The following is a 15612-nucleotide window of genomic DNA, read 5'->3' on the forward strand; positions in this document are numbered from 1 at the left end:
ATTTGAGCCTAATAATAATCTAAGTGGAAGAACTAAATGTTGTAAATGTTGTGTAGACAAATATGGATCGAAGCTGTTGCCTACACACACACACACACACACACACACACACACACACACACACACACACACACACACACACATATATATATATATATATATATATATATATATATATATATATATATATATATATATATATATATATATATATATCCATAATGCCTAAATCACAATAAGGTGACAGCAGTAATGTATTATGGTGTGCAGTATAACAGTATAGAGTCTGTGCTTTGTTTTATTCACACGTGGCCACGTGGAGGAAATTAGACACAGATCATAAATAAGTCCAGTTTCCCCAAATACTTAGAACTATGGCTTTCTTTATATATATATATATATATATATATATATATATATATATATATATATATATATATATATATATATATATATACTACACATTTTTAATTTAATCATTTTTTATTTACTATGTTGTCTTTTAATGGACTACAGAAGTTTAGCTAAAAACCTAGTTTAATTCATGGTTTATATGTAAACCTTATTAAATAACCTGGAATAAAATGCCACAATATTTATTTTAAACTCTGTGTATAGTGTAAGTGTTTATATTTGTTTATTAAACGTCGGCCCAGTTACAGGGTTACAAACAGCTCTATATTATACATATGCTGTACTGTTGAGGAAGGTAAAAGCAATACGAACTCACACACTTCCTAGTGCTCTTATAAAGGACATAAGACGCCATTTGGAGCTCAGCCCTCTGCTGTCTAGTCCAGACGCTCCCTTCGGCCCCGGTGCATTGTGGGTACGGAATTCCCTAGGCCGAAGGGAGCCAGTGCGCAGGTCTGAAAGAAACTCCATGATTTTTTTTGGCACGAAATCCTGGAGAAAATAGGAACTTGAAACTGGGATTAATGGGAACAGGACATTACTTGAAGCACATTAAAACCTTAACTCGTTTTCACGTGCTTAAGAAGCTTATATGTATATTGACGCTTTGAATGAAACACTCGGTTTGTCGGTGACTGAGTGAGAAACTCGAGATTTAAGACCAATTTTTGGCGACAATGCAACGGGCGCAATAAAAAACCCCAGCTAGCGTTATTGCTCTTTGTTTTTAGGCAGGACGGACGTATGGCGCAAAGAGAGAAAAGGTAGGAAAGTGCTTGAAAAATAGTGCAGTGGAGTATAAGGAGCTCCGAGCAGCAGCACTTGGAGCTAAAGGCTGTCCGAAAAGCTCCGCTATCTCTCGCCTCTGCTTTGCAACGCGGCTAACAAGCAGCAAACTTCGTAAACAGAGGAGGTATGTGGCTAAACCAGCCAAGCGAGCTAACGCAGTCTGTCTGACGTTATGTACACACCAAACTCACCTCCTCTAACACTTTATAACTATTTCGCCTAAATCGCATCTTTTGCTCTTTTTCCTTTTTTTAATCAGTGTCACACTTTTCCCATTATACGATATTTTTCTGCTCAGTCGAATCGTTTCTTTATAGCCTGCTAAGCTACCTAGCTAGTCGGCTAAGTAGTAGTATGTAGGCTAGCTAGCTGTTAGCCGGCTGCTTTAAACGGACGAGTCCTCTAGTTATTATTCGTCTAATCATTGCACAAGTGCTCATTTAAGCTTCTGCAAACGAGTGGCAAGGCTTTGTTTATTCTGTAAAATAAATAATGTGAAATAATAAGTGTTTTTTTCCGCCGTTTGGCGTCACTCTTTAACTTGTTTACTTTCCTTCTGTCATTAAGCCTGTAGGTTGGAAATGTAGTCAGACATATTTTGTGTTTTGTTTTGTTTTGTTCGTCTAGTTCACTTTTATACAACCCTAGTTGCCATTCAAACGAATTAATAATAATGTAAATGGTCGAAATGGACTAATGGAAAAGTTTGAATCTTGTCTTTACACTTAGCAGCTGGTTTCTGTTTTCTTTATAGATATTAAATGCACATTTACACATTTTCTTTGGGTTTCTAACTTTTTTAGGTCTGTATGTAACCTGGGTCTTTTATAACCACTTAAATACATGAATTTTGCATAGTACTAAAATTATTTAGAGACAGGGAAACCATTTAGATAAATAAAAATAATTTTATGGAACAGATGTTACAAATTTTATTTATGAACATAATCCTTCTATTTGAATATTAGCCTAATTGTATATTAGCCTAATTATTTAAAGGTGAACTTTAATATTTTGTCTAGAACATAATTCATGAACATTTCAACAGCAGACTGTGTTATTTGTAGTTATTACTTTTTATTATTTATTTAAGCTTTGACGAAATCTATTCAATTAAAGTGAAATAAAGTCAGTTGGGATTTGTTGGTGACAGAAATGTAATAAATAAATCACACCCTCTGGCTTTGCCTCTCCACTGAGAACCACTGATATATAATCAATGGCTAATCAGTGACTTTTTAATAGCTTTTTTGTTGTTGTATTTACACACACACACACACACACACACACCCCCCAAAAAAAACAAAACAAAAAAAACGGACCAACCGTGATCTATCACACGGGATAAACTTGAGTGCTGTTATTAAATTTGCGCTTTCATTTCAGATTGTGAGAGTTGAGAGAAATCTTTCCAAAGCCAAGAGAGACCACTGGGAGTAAAGAGACGAGAGGCCAGCCTGGTTTCACCAGAACTGACTTCAGTTGTGTTGGGCGCTGACAACACTACTTAGAATGTCTTTAATGGGGTGGATTTTATGGATGTTGCTGACTCCGGCTAAATAAAGATGAAAAGGTATAGTATAAGTACAAGTGTACTGTTTTGCTGTCAGAAGAATTCTTGCACATCAGCGAAATGCACACTACTCAGCCAAAAGTATGCAGACACCTGACCACCCATTTAGTCCAACATCCTTTTGCAGTGCCTGAGTTTTGGTTTTGAAGCTGGGAGGAATTCACCCCTTAAACTGATTACACAGGGTATTTATAGACTTTTGACACATTTTTCCAAATTATTCAATTAATCAATTAATCTTCATGCATTTATTTCTACAGGAAGTTTATATATGACGCGTCTATTTTCAGTTCTTTGATTTTGTCTAAAACGTATATAAAACTTCCCATGATTTCCTTCAAATTGACATTAAGTACTCTGGTTAAACAATGTTATGTCTTTAGTTTTTATCTTTCATGTGTTTTAGTTCGTCACTTTTTTTTCTCCCAGTGACTTATTCTGTGATTTAAGTCTTTCCTTCCTGTGTCTTCCTGGTCATCATTACAACTAAGAAATTAATGAATTGGTCAGTTAATTTTCTGCAAGTAAGTAAGCAGTTTTAAGTAACTCCATTTCTCCCTGCAGCTGGGCAGTTTGGATAACAATGGAAAACAGGGAGAAATGCGTCATCATGTTCAAATGCAAATCAACATCACTTTTCAGTACATCCGCTCATACACTTGAATTTAATTAACTTTATATATGTCACTTGCTTTGTTATTTCGAGTTTCTTTTTTATGCACAGAATGAATATTGTAAGTCTTGGCTTTCTAAAGAGATATACATTTCAAGACTTTTTTCATACTTCATTTATTTATTGAGGAAAATATTTTAAAAATAGATTTACTAACAATTAGAAGGAATTAGCTTTACTCTGCCATACATTTGCAAAGGTTTAAGGAAAACATAATGCGTAGGATATGTACCAACCTATTGTCCTCTTACCGGTGTTAAAATATGTATATGAACTCTATTTTTTAACATAACCTCCGATTTTCATTTATTATTAATTTTGTAATTAAGCGGGTATTTAAGATGAGATGATCCATTTGCTTATACTTCTCTTTTCGACTTTGAGTCAGAAGCTGTGCTGTACCAAATGCGTGCACCATAAAGAGCATTAAAACATTTAATGTTTGAATTTTGTAATTATAAAAAAATAATTTACTTCCTTCAACAACAGATATGAATTTTGACTTTAAATGGAAGAGTGCATCATGTACGTGTGTGAATAAGTTTTCCATGACGATATGAAAAAGCCTGATTCTGCTCTGAACAAGGCCCATAATGTAGAATGAAAGACATGGATGTGATGGTCAGTGTCCGCAAACTTTTTTTCTTGTGTTGTAGATTTAAAGTGTGCGGGAATGAGACTTTATCATGTTCAGTATCATCATACTGAACATCAACATCGTTTTGTACATTTATTGCAATTGTAATGTCAGTAAAATGTACACTTGTATTTTGTTCATCACTAAAATAGATTTATTTTGTCTTCGAGAGACATTTTGACTTGTTTGTGGTCTGCATTTTAGGAGCTGGATGAGTGTGAGCCAAAATGACTGGGGGCAGTGAGAAGGCAGCAGGAAAAAAAGATGGTGGTCCAACGCTCACCGCTCAGGTCCCTGTTGGTTGGCAGAGAAAAGTGGAGGATGGGGCAGTGGCTTACATTAGGTAACATTTCACCCCTTTTAAGTTTCCTTCAAATGTTAACTCATAATCATTTGTAGTACCCGTTAAAATTAGCTCAGTGTTGACTGTGTTCTCTGTTACTAAACACACAAGTGTTAATAGCTAAGCACTGATTAACAAGTTAGCTTTAAGTGTTATGATCGATCAAGCAGCAGTACCCATTCAACACAGCAAAAACAGTGTAAGCTGACTAATATAAGCTCTCTAGCTAAAATATAGGTTCTGGTTTACAGGAGAAGGGATACCCCATGTACATGCTTCCTAAGACCTTTGATTATGTACAGGGCTTCTCTGAAGTTCTGTGTACATCTTTGGCTCTAAGGCTCTAACAGCTAGATGCTAACAGCTAGTAAGTTCAAATTAAAGCAACACCTGCCTGTATTTATAAAGATTCTTAGTGCAAAGAGTTGCTCCTTGTAATTTAATTCTAAGAAAAGTATTAAAAATGTGGGAATTTCTCCTGAAAATTACAAAGATAAAATTTATTCATAAAGCATCTTAACCCTTAAAAGATCTCATTAGGTCTTAGGATTGGTGAATAGGACATTTAAAAGGCTTACGAGTTTGTTTAGCAGAGGACAAAACGGCCAAGAGACAAATAGAGAGAGGAGGTGTGACATACAATATTTAATAATCATAGTTAGTTAATAAAATGTTACAGATTAGATTGTGTAGGGATTATATTTCGACCAATTATATTGTGTGTATATATACATTTACACATACACAGAAATTTCATAATGCTGAGTTATATAATTTCTGCTGCTATGGCATTTTGCCACTCTTTCGGAGATTTATCGCATCAATAAATGCCATAGCGCCATTTGGCGCTATGACATTTCTGAACTGTCAGAGATGTTTACATTTACATTACGTTTGTAACACACCGATGTTAGCATATCTATAAAATGATCGGTCTCGAACATAATCCCTACATGATATAGCCTCTAATATCAGACAAACAGAGACTAAGTGAAGGCTTATAATAGACCATATTTTTTGAAGCATTTTATTGGACAACCAATCACAGTCTCTAAAAGAATATGTCATACCTAACAATGGGGTTAGCCCTGCCTCCAGTCTAAAAAGTGAAATTTTCCTTGCTCAGATTTGCTCTGAGATTGGTCCTGAATCACTCTTAAGCTAAGATTCCTAGTCAGGATATTTTAAGCTAAGTTCAGAGCGCTCTCAGTTCATTTTTGTCATCTTTGTGAGTACGGGCCCTGGACATCGTGTTTTTATGCCGTTTTTGTTCTGTGTATTTATTTTTCTCCCTGCAAAAAAGTCCTGAACCCACTTCCCTGTTACAGTATAACAGACTTTTTCAATACTGTTTGGTTTGCTTATGCTGTTGCTCCTGATTAGCTGGCTGTACTTGTTGGTCACTATACTTATGATATTTTTAATCTAAAGTGAATCTAAAACCAAGTGTCTTGTAACGTATTAATGTACAAATTTCCTGTCAGTTCTGATTTCTGTAACAGAAAAGTCATAAGTAGTTTACTCTCAGTTCACAACCATCTAAAAAAAAATTTTTGTGAATATTCAAATGGAAGGATAATAGTGTGGAATAAGTGGCTTTGTTCTGAATGTCAGTTTGTAAGATTGACTTTGAAGTCCAATGGCAGGCAAGGCAGCTGTGACTGTTCCCCAAAGCAAACTTCAGTCTCACACACATTCAAACACATTCACTGAGCTGTAGAACAGACACTGTGAGCAAAGCTGCTTAAAGTAGAATATTTATACTTTTGTCCCCCCCCCTCTCCCACTCTCCCTCTCTCTCACCCTCTCTCTCACATCCTCTCACTCTCACCCTCTCTCACCCTCTCACACCCTCTCTCACCCTCTCTTTCTCCCCCCCTCCCTCTCTCTCGCATACAGCCCAAGTGGTACTGTTCTGTGTTCTGTGGAAGAGGTGAGGGTGTATCTGTTAACAGATGGCACATGTAAGTGTGGACTGGAATGCCCACTGGTCCTTCATAAGGTGAGATTCCTGTTTAGTTGTAAGAATTAAGTTTTCTTTTTCACAGAAAGATCTTTTCTTTTTCTTTCTTACATTTTACAATAAAAATAAAGTGAAAGGCTTCTCTAAGACAAACAATGGGAAGTGCATATTTTTTTATTATAATAATGTTATATCACCATTATTCGTAAAGGATTGTCTATCTGTTGTTATTATTATTATTATTATTATTATTATTATTATTATTATTATTATTAAGTGGTGTTTTTACGTAATCTTGCTGTTTGTCCTACAAAATGTTAGATGTTTATGCTATTTTTGTTTGAAAACCAGACTTTTTATCTTGGTAAAAATCCACAAGCTTGTATAAAGAAAGATTGTGGAAGCTCTATTTTCTCAACTTTTTAAAAATGTTTTAAAATGTTTGATTTTACATTTAAATTACGCAGCATATGGATGCTCTTTCATTGTACTCTAATCAGCGCAGCAAAGACGGTGTGAAAAGCTCAAAATTCTACAAAAAATAAGGCATGAGTCCTTAAAGAACTTGTTTTCCTTGCAGGTGTTCAACTTTGACCCTTGTGCAGGGGTTAATGCTCAGAGTCATCAGTCAGGGAAGGTGGAAGAAGATATGACCAAACTGTGCAACCATCGCAGGAAAGTGGTCGCCATGGCTGCTCTGTGTCGGAGTATGCAGGCTTCCCAAATACCATTACCAGCTCATGGCTCAGGTACACGAATCTAATTGCAGCACCACGTACTGTTTACATATGTATTTTATATTAGAAATTTTATATTTTTATAAATATATGCTGTTAATGTCCACTATCTAAAGTATTTTTAATCAGCACCTTAGTAGTAGTTCTAACAGCTGTTGGGTTTCTTTGATTGGGCAAGTCCATCTTGATATTGCATCTTGTGATCTTGTGAAGTTTAATGTAACTTGCTTTTTTGTTTCTCTTGTATTCACATGACATATTTGCTGTAGTTTACCTTTTCATATGGTAACATGTATTTGCTTCTAGGGAGTGGTGTGTGCTCAGTGGATGGAAAAGATAAGAGAGTGTCAATAGTGGCTCGAGGAGATGTAGCCCAGCGCACATACACAACCCAGCTGACACTGAACCAGGTCAGACCCAGCAGCAGTGGCAGCTTTCCTATGCCCTTGCCTCTTCTTCAGAATGGATCTGTATCTCACACCACCTCTATACTGACTTCTGATCCAAACCCACCTTTAAAGAAGACTTCTCCCCAGTCCCCAGGACCCAGTGTAACTGCTTATGGGAAACAACATTGGAGCTCTCATCCTGCCCTTACCCAAACCATTCTCCAAAGAGCACCTCATAAGCCAGTTTCTCCCAGCACTACAAAACTAGACACAACCCACATGTACCAGACAGACTCTTCCCTTCCCGTAACATTTTCTTCACCACCCTCTTCATCTTCACCTGTGATTGCTAGGGCAGGACAGCCTCATCTACAGGGAACAGTGAAATCTTCTCCTCCTCCTCCTCCTCTTTCTCTATGTTCATCCCCTTCTCGTGCTCAGGACTCTTTCTCCCCTCATCAGCGATCTTGTCACTCCTCTACCTCCTCTCTCTCTGAGGGAGCTCCAGGATCCATGTTCGCTCAGGGGGTGAAACCTTCCCATTCTCCTCTGCCTCCCGCCCAACCTTGCTCTTCACCCAAACTCTCTGTACCCCCGGCCAGCCCACGCAGTCGCCTGGAGGGCATTTTGCAGCACTACAAAGACTGCAGCACCACCAACCCTGACTCTACTCAACAACACCACACATTCAGCAGCAAAAACAAACTTGAAACTCTGCAGAATCCACAGCCAGCCCAGAATAATTCCTGTGATAAAAGGAATGGACCAGTACTAGGTTCTGCCCCAGGACTGATTGGTCTCCCTTTGGGACAGATCCTGTGTCAGCAGAAGAGCCAGCAGCACATCAGCAACTCCTTCCCAGCTAGTAGCCTCCTTTCTGCAGCAGCCAAAGCCCAGTTGGCCAGCCAGAAAAACCAGAGTCAGACCAGGGCTGTAGAAACAGCCATGGACAAGGAGCAGCAGTCCAAGGTATTAATTAGCACTTTAAATAGTAGCCTCAACACCCCTACAGCCCCAACCCAGACTTTGACTGCTTTTTTGCTTCCTAATTCCCCCTCTCTCCCTATGTCTAACCCTGCTCAGTCTGAAAAAATATTACGTCGCAGACGCCAGCGTCGCTCACCCACTGTTCTTAGCATGCTGAAAGAATCGCAGATAAATCGAACTGTGGGAGACCTGGTTGCGTCCGCCGCTATTGTCCCTTTTCCTTCTTTATCGTCCTCTAGCTGTCCTCCTCCTGTCACTCTCTCAGAAAACCACCTCCAGCCTGCACGCTTGTCTGGTGCTCCTCCTTCCACCACTTCTGTGCCTAATACTGTACTAAGGCAGATGGAATTGGAGGAGGGAAAAAGAATGCCTCTTTCAAATTCCCTTCCTCTCTCCTCACCCCCTGCTTCATCTCAACCTCTCTCTGCCCTGCTTCAGCTCCTCAGTATGCAGACCGCCCACAACAACACCACTCTGCCGACGATACCACCCAGCAGGAACATGATTGTGCCGGCTTCTTCACCACCTTTGGTGACCTCTCAAATGCCTCACTATGACAGCCAGCTTGGACAACAAACACATATCCACATAAAACAGTCTCAGACCCAAACCCTGGTGCCTGCTTTGGATCCTCTTTCCCATCTGACATCTGCTCAGTCCCTTTCTCTGACGTGTGAAGACACGGAAGGAGTTGCAGTAAACCTCAAAACAACAGCAAACAGTGCAGTTTTGAACTTGAGCCTGCCTAACACAAACACCGGTTCAGGAAGTGAACCTCCCATTAGCAGTCGTACCCTTGGTGTGATAAGCCAGCTGCCCTCAGACACCTGCATGTCTGCTTCCACCATTTCAGACAAAACCTGTGGATCCAAACTAGGGGATATGGGACCTGATCATAACATTTACCAAACAAACCAGCCAGACCAAATCCAGGCTGCAGATAGTGATGGTAAGATTTTATTTTTCTGAAATCAATAATATAGTGAATTATTATTATTTTTTTTAGGTTATCGGATTTCTTCTATCCTTTAACATAATCTAAAATGAACTTGCCATTTCCTGTTAAGCTAAACAAGTGTGATTTTTCTCTCTTCAGGTCCTGTAATATCAGAAGAACAGCAGAATTTGGAGACTAAACTACTTTCTAGCTGTGATCCTGAACCTAACCTCTCCCTAACCCATGCACCTGGCACCTCTTCAGCTGATCTCCCAAACTCTGCGGCTGACCATGCAAACACCTTGCAGCTGGCTGAGTCGTTCCCCTTCATGACACAGGAACAGCTGCTCCAACTTCTTTCCTCCAATGCAGCCCTGCCTTCGCTTCTTCCCCCGTTCTTAGGTTCTCTGCCTCTTGGGCTCTGGACAGGCACTCAGGCTCCTACAACCGGAGGCACCCAAACTCCACAAGGAGCAAACAACCTCCTCAACCAGGCTTCCCCACTCAATGTTTTGCCTTCTGCACTGGGACCTCAGGGGGACCTTCCTCTTAATCTTGTTAGTCTATTAAATCCTTCTGCTCCAGGGCCTCCACTGGCTCCAGGTGTAGCTCCAGGGCTTGAAGCTGGTGAAAAGAACCCTGGACTTCAGGCACTGCTCATGGCATCTTTGCTTTTTGGGCAGAATCCAGCTGCCATGCTCCCATTGCCAGGACTCAATTTAGATCTCCCTCCGCTGCAGCAGGTATTTGGGGAAGGAGTGACTCTAGAGAAGACCCCTCTGCTGGACTCTGTCTTGATGGGGCCAGGACTCTTAGATGCTCTCCAGGCTTTAGCGCCACCTGCAGATGGCCAGTCGCTTTTGCTCTCTGCCCAGCTCACTCATCCTCCCCCTCCTCCCTTCCTGTCCCTGAACCCTGCACTGCTGGCTGCAGCTCTTGCACAGGCTGAAACCCTTCCCAACCACACACCATCCCCCCCACCTCATACTCAGGTACACTCACTCACCTGCTGATGTGCTGTGCTTTCTCTCTCTTTTTTTTTCTCTTTTTTTTTTTTAAGATTTAATGAACAGTAGAGCAGTGAAAAGAATTTTTACTGTTCCATGATTTAGATACTGCATGCATTTCTGCATGATGGGTATAATACAAAAAACTTTGAAAAGAAATATTAAACACCACAGTAAAAGCTTAACTGGATGTCACCTAAACAGTTCAGGTTGTAGCCCATCATCTGATGATCAACATAGAAATTAATAACAAAAGATTTTTCTTTTGATTTAAACCTTATGAAATTGGGAATATGGCACATTGCATACAATCCTAACGCATAATAATAGAAGTGTGCAGATATTTTGCTTCACATATACACTCATCCATGTCACTTGCTGTGAATAGCTAATATACACATGTTACATATTGAATTTGATTTTAAATGATTTGAGTTTAGAAAGTCAGTCTCTGAGAAGCTCTCAATCGAGGGACTATATTGCTAGGAAAACATTTCAAACTGGTGTACATAAGAGAGTTCATGCTAAGATTGTGTGTACTGTATGTGTTTGTGTGCATTTTTGCATGTTGTAGGGGACAATTTCCAGTCCTGCACTGGTTTCTACCTCTGTGTCCTGTACCCCACTGTTACCGGTCACTGGACAGGAAACATGTGACTCGCTGACCGAGCAAGAGAAAACTAACAGCCAGACACCTCAGTTTCTTCCTACAATCTTGTCTCAAGGGGTCCTGGGTAAGTAAATAAAACTGCTATTTGCTAAGCATTTCCATTCGCCATTGTGTTCTCTGCTTGAATAGATGCATAGACTATGTGTTTGTGCCATGTTTTGGATTATAGTTATGAAATGATCATTGTACAGTTAGCCTGCAGGGGAGAGTCCCTTGCATACTGATATTTACATAGGCTGCTACTAGTAACAGCTGTCTAGTCCCCTGCCATCTCTTACAATGCCTTTTATATGGGCAGCCTGCAAACAGTTTCTAAAGCCTGATTCAGTGATCGAACATAAGCACAAAGAAAGGGCCATGTTGGTAAGGCTGGGTGTCAGGACTGATCTATAATAATGACCTTAATTGTGAATTAATGAAAAAGGTTCTAATGCTGCTGATGATTGACTGGATAGTATAAACCTTAGTATTGTCATGTCTTTAGAAGTACTCAACTCTGTGATGTTGGGATATTTTATCATTTAAACTTCTATTTATTATTTAAACATCTGATACCCAAATCTTCAATTTGATTTTTATACCAATTGATACTTAAGTAATACCAGCTTAAGTAATAAACTGAGCCAAAATTGACTTGGGTATTTTTGCGAATCTGATTTTTTTTTATGAACTTGTTTCTTTTTCTTTGTAAAGGTGACCTGGCAGCTTTGGGGAACATTAATAGTCTACATAGTTTACTAGCAGCTGGGCCTTTGTTGCTGTCCCAGGCTCCGTCACTGGGAATGTCACTGCCACAGAACCAGGCTGCCCTTAACCCACTAACGTGCCTGCAGGTAACACAGTATTTCAAACATGATTCTCTCCCCTACCCTGCCACCTAACCTTGTGAACTTTTACAGATTGCATGGTGTTACATCTTGCAATTGAAACTGATGTAATTGGGTTTTTGAAGTTTTGATTTATACAATAAAATAACATGTTGATGTTACACTTCAATATTATGGTCTTTTATTTGTAGTTTTATGACATAATCTAAAGTAAGTTCATTTCAGTTGTATGCCAGCGTATGTTGCACAGTGCACCGTACAAAAATGGTGCTGGAAAAAATATTTTGTCAGGAAGGTGTTTATTTATGATGTACATTATAGAAATAATGCATGTATGTTCTTCCTCTTATTAGCTGTCTATGGGTCCAACACTAATGGGTGAGAAACCACTGGCAGTACATGAGACCACACCTGCACAAGAAGAGCTCCCAGCTTCCCATCTTTGTGAGGAATCCCTGCTTAACCCTGGCCACCTACAACCGCCTACACAGCAGAGGGAAGAGACAGCTGGGGCTGAACCAGGGCTTATTGACCCATATGGATCCTTTATGGATACCATCTACACTTCCTTCCTGCAGGTGAGTGGGCGTGGCTCAGAGGGAGGGAGTGACTCTACCCCGCTCTCATACCCAGAGCTCGCACCTTCTCTTAGTCCTCGGCGAGCATGCTCGGTGCACAATCCTGACCTGTCCCGTCTCAGCATGGAAGCGGCCCAGTCTCCAGCCCGCGGCACACCCAAACTCAGCGAAGACCCGCCCATCACTCCACCTTGTAAATCTGCAGAGTCTCACCCACCAGATGCCCCCCTTCATCTCACATTTATGGAAGAGGCAAAGACTGATGGCTCAGCCAAGCTGTGTGTCTATAGCAATGGCATAGTTTCAGGAGTGAGAAGAGATGAAGATGGGGAAGAAGAACAAAGACAGGCACCAGAATACTTGAGCCCCAGAGAGAGAGTAAGCATTGACCCAGTGGATGAGACCATGGGTAACATGGACACAGAGCAAGGGAGGGTGAGTATCTCTGTTAGATTAATGTTTTGGACTTTACTGAATTGGTTTTCTCACAAAGCTGTCTGAGTATTAAAGGTGCAGTTGTTCTTAATTGTTTTAAAAACTACAATAATCATAAATAGTACTAAAGTACTAAATAGCTTGAAAAATTTGTTTGATTTCTGCCTCATTTATTAACCTTTAGTATAGATTATAATTTTTGTGCTCATTTATTATGTTGATTAATGCCAATGAACAAAACATTTATGGCACATCTGGTTTGCATTTACTGATGCTCATAAAACTACATAAAAGAAAAGGTTGAAGGGAGCTGAAAGCACACATTGTGACAAAATGATTAAAAAAGACCGAGTTTGGTGAAAGACCGAGTTTGGAGACAAATTACAGTGAATTATTTGAGGTAAAAGGAAAATGGTTTGACATGTAAGTGGACAAAAAAAAGAGATACATACACAGTACATTGGTGGTCATGGTTCCAAAGTACCTCACCAAAGAAAAAGTGGGGAAGGTTCTTTGTGTCTTGGTGACCAATACATCATCATCTATTATACACTAGTGTGGAATGAAATATTTTGTAAGGAAACCAGTTTTATATAGAAAGAATCCTGATGATGTAACACAGTGCTCTAAGGAATAGATGGCTTGGTTGAGACATAACAGTTCTCCCACTTAGTATCAATGTTTTAACTGTAGTTCACCTCACAGTCAGCAGGGAGTAAAAATAACACGCTGCTCATGTAAGGCATTGGAGTTAATTTTCTAATTATATTAAAGTGGCATGGAGCATAAAAATGCTTGTACATATTTACCTGGTCATCAAAGTAAATCGATTATAGATTATACAATATTTTCTTTTTTAAAACCATATAAACCATATACCATAAACACAAAGGGTTTAAAATCATATAGTGATTCAGCAGTTTGTGAGTCCTGCATCTTCAGTGTGTGTGTGTGTGTGTGTGGAGTTTGCATGTTTTCCCTGTTCTTACAGGGGTTTCCTCCAGGTACTTCAGGTTCTCCAGAGTCGAAAGACGTGCATTGTTGGCCGATTGGCATCTCTAATATGTATGTAGTGTGTGGATAATTGTTTCCTGCAGTGTATTGGCACCTTGACTTTTATGCCCCCCGAGTTCCCTGGGATAAGTTCTAGGTTGCCCATGACACTGTGTAGGAAAAATTGGAAAAAAGGTTTTTCACTTAATATTACTGTAGTTTAAGCATGTCAATCTTTTTTGATCCTGTCTTAGGCTTTAGAAATTCGTACAGGAGCCAGGAGGGGAAGAAAACGAAAACAAACGTAAGTATTTCAGCCTTTAAGCAAAATCAAACTATATCTTTAATTAAGCCAAAGCCAATTTCTTGCCATTCCTTTACACTAGGCTGCAGAGAGGGCCTGAGTTTCCTGGAGATATTGAGCGCATCATAGAGGAACCAGCAGCTACAGTGAGCCCAACACACAAACATCCCAGAAACACGTTCTAGCCAATTTAACGCTCTTGTACAAATCTTTCAGTCAGAGGACATTCTGCCAGACTATAGCAAGTGTATATTGTAATCCATTTCTAATTCCATGCGTCTTGTGTGATGCAGATAGCACTGCAGAGGCCAGCGAGAGGGAAAAGGCGGCGTGTGGTCAGATAGATGTTCTAACAGAAGCCCTTATTCTACTGTACTTTACACACCAACACCAGCACTGTCAGTATGGCAAACCCACAGTGTGCAATTGAGCAGCATTGTGTTGTCCTGCAGAACGCACTCCATCTTAAAAGCCTAGTTACCCGTCACGCCTTCTTCTTTCATCATTCATTCCCGCTCTTGTGGATTTGACCCGTTGTTCTGTTACATATTTCTAGCCACAGTGACGAGAACAATACAAGTGATAGAGTTGGCTAGCCAACACTACTGCATAGGATCTTTCCCTTGTTTTACTCTCTATATTAATGATGGGCCTGTAATGCCCTCTATCTGCCAACCATTGTTACTGCATTCCCTCTAGTTCATTTCCTACCTACCATGTATCATGCTGGAGTAATTCTGGGATAATGGCCCATGAAAACTTTGACTGAAAACAATTATTTACAGGCTTAACCTTGTCATTACTTATGTGATGACTTACATAACCTCATGAGTAGAATCTCCTTCTCACACAGTGTTGTGTGTAAGGAAAGTATGTACTGTATGTGTGTAAGTTGCGGGGGCCGGAGTCCAATACTGTGAGCCGTGGCAGATTCTGCATGTATAGTCAGAGCTGTAACTCGCCCATTCCATTTCCTCTGACACCAACTGCCACTTCATCAACATAGGCACAAAATATTAAATTAATGGTTTAAAGTAATAATGAGGATGATTATGCAATTTTACTAATGAATTTATGTAAATATGTACAGTTTTAGTATTTTATTTTGTACACTTTTTTAGGACAAAATGATCAATTTGTAAAGTATTTCCTTCTCAGACAAAAAACCTTTCCTTTCCCATATTTACGTTGGTTTTGTAAAGAGAATACTTTGTGAGCAGTAGCATTTCTTTGTTTTTATGGGAGTCGACTTTTATTTAACAAATTAAAATGTTTACCTGTATCTTTGCCAGTTGTGTCTGTCTCTTGGATCTCTCAATGGTTACACAATGGGATGAAAAGAACAATGCAAGACCT

The 15612-nt window shown here is 39.6% G+C and overlaps 1 protein-coding gene across 4 annotated transcripts; it reads left to right on the forward strand.

Annotated features, from left to right (window-relative positions):
* The first annotated feature begins 800 nt into the window (after nucleotides 1-800).
* On the forward strand, nucleotides 801-15543 carry mbd6 (methyl-CpG binding domain protein 6). 4 transcript variants are annotated; one of them, XR_007140530.1, is made up of 14 exons: nucleotides 801-1327; nucleotides 2590-2776; nucleotides 4291-4429; nucleotides 6329-6431; nucleotides 6973-7141; nucleotides 7436-9454; nucleotides 9602-10434; nucleotides 11024-11183; nucleotides 11813-11952; nucleotides 12300-12959; nucleotides 13951-14024; nucleotides 14207-14256; nucleotides 14339-14402; nucleotides 14550-14575. XR_007140530.1 is itself a non-coding variant. In XM_027146404.2 (14 exons), the coding sequence occupies exons 3-13, from the start codon at nucleotides 4314-4316 to the stop codon at nucleotides 14354-14356; spliced, it is 4368 nt and encodes a 1455-aa protein (XP_027002205.2). In that variant the 5' UTR covers nucleotides 801-1327; nucleotides 2590-2776; nucleotides 4291-4313; the 3' UTR covers nucleotides 14357-14402; nucleotides 14550-15543. The 4 variants fall into 4 exon arrangements, 3 of the variants coding, with proteins under 3 accessions (XP_027002205.2, XP_027002206.2, XP_027002207.1); XM_027146404.2 differs by having other exon boundaries at nucleotides 13925-14024; nucleotides 14550-15543; XM_027146405.2 differs by having other exon boundaries at nucleotides 801-1178; nucleotides 13925-14024; nucleotides 14550-15543.
* Nucleotides 15544-15612: the final 69 nt, after the last annotated feature.

The sequence above is a fragment of the Tachysurus fulvidraco genome, chromosome 5 (genome assembly GCF_022655615.1).
Source record: "Tachysurus fulvidraco isolate hzauxx_2018 chromosome 5, HZAU_PFXX_2.0, whole genome shotgun sequence".
Classification (NCBI taxonomy): domain Eukaryota; kingdom Metazoa; phylum Chordata; class Actinopteri; order Siluriformes; family Bagridae; genus Tachysurus; species Tachysurus fulvidraco.

Bases quoted from the DNA above. Each gene is read 5' to 3' on its own strand.
- mbd6 (XM_027146404.2), top strand. From the start codon at position 4,314: ATGACTGGGGGCAGTGAGAAGGCAGCAGGAAAAAAAGATGGTGGTCCA. The intron at 11,184-11,812 runs GTAAGTAAATAA...TTCTTTGTAAAG, and splicing joins CTTGTCTCAAGGGGTCCTGG to GTGACCTGGCAGCTTTGGGG. The intron at 11,953-12,299 runs GTAACACAGTAT...TCCTCTTATTAG, and splicing joins ACCCACTAACGTGCCTGCAG to CTGTCTATGGGTCCAACACT.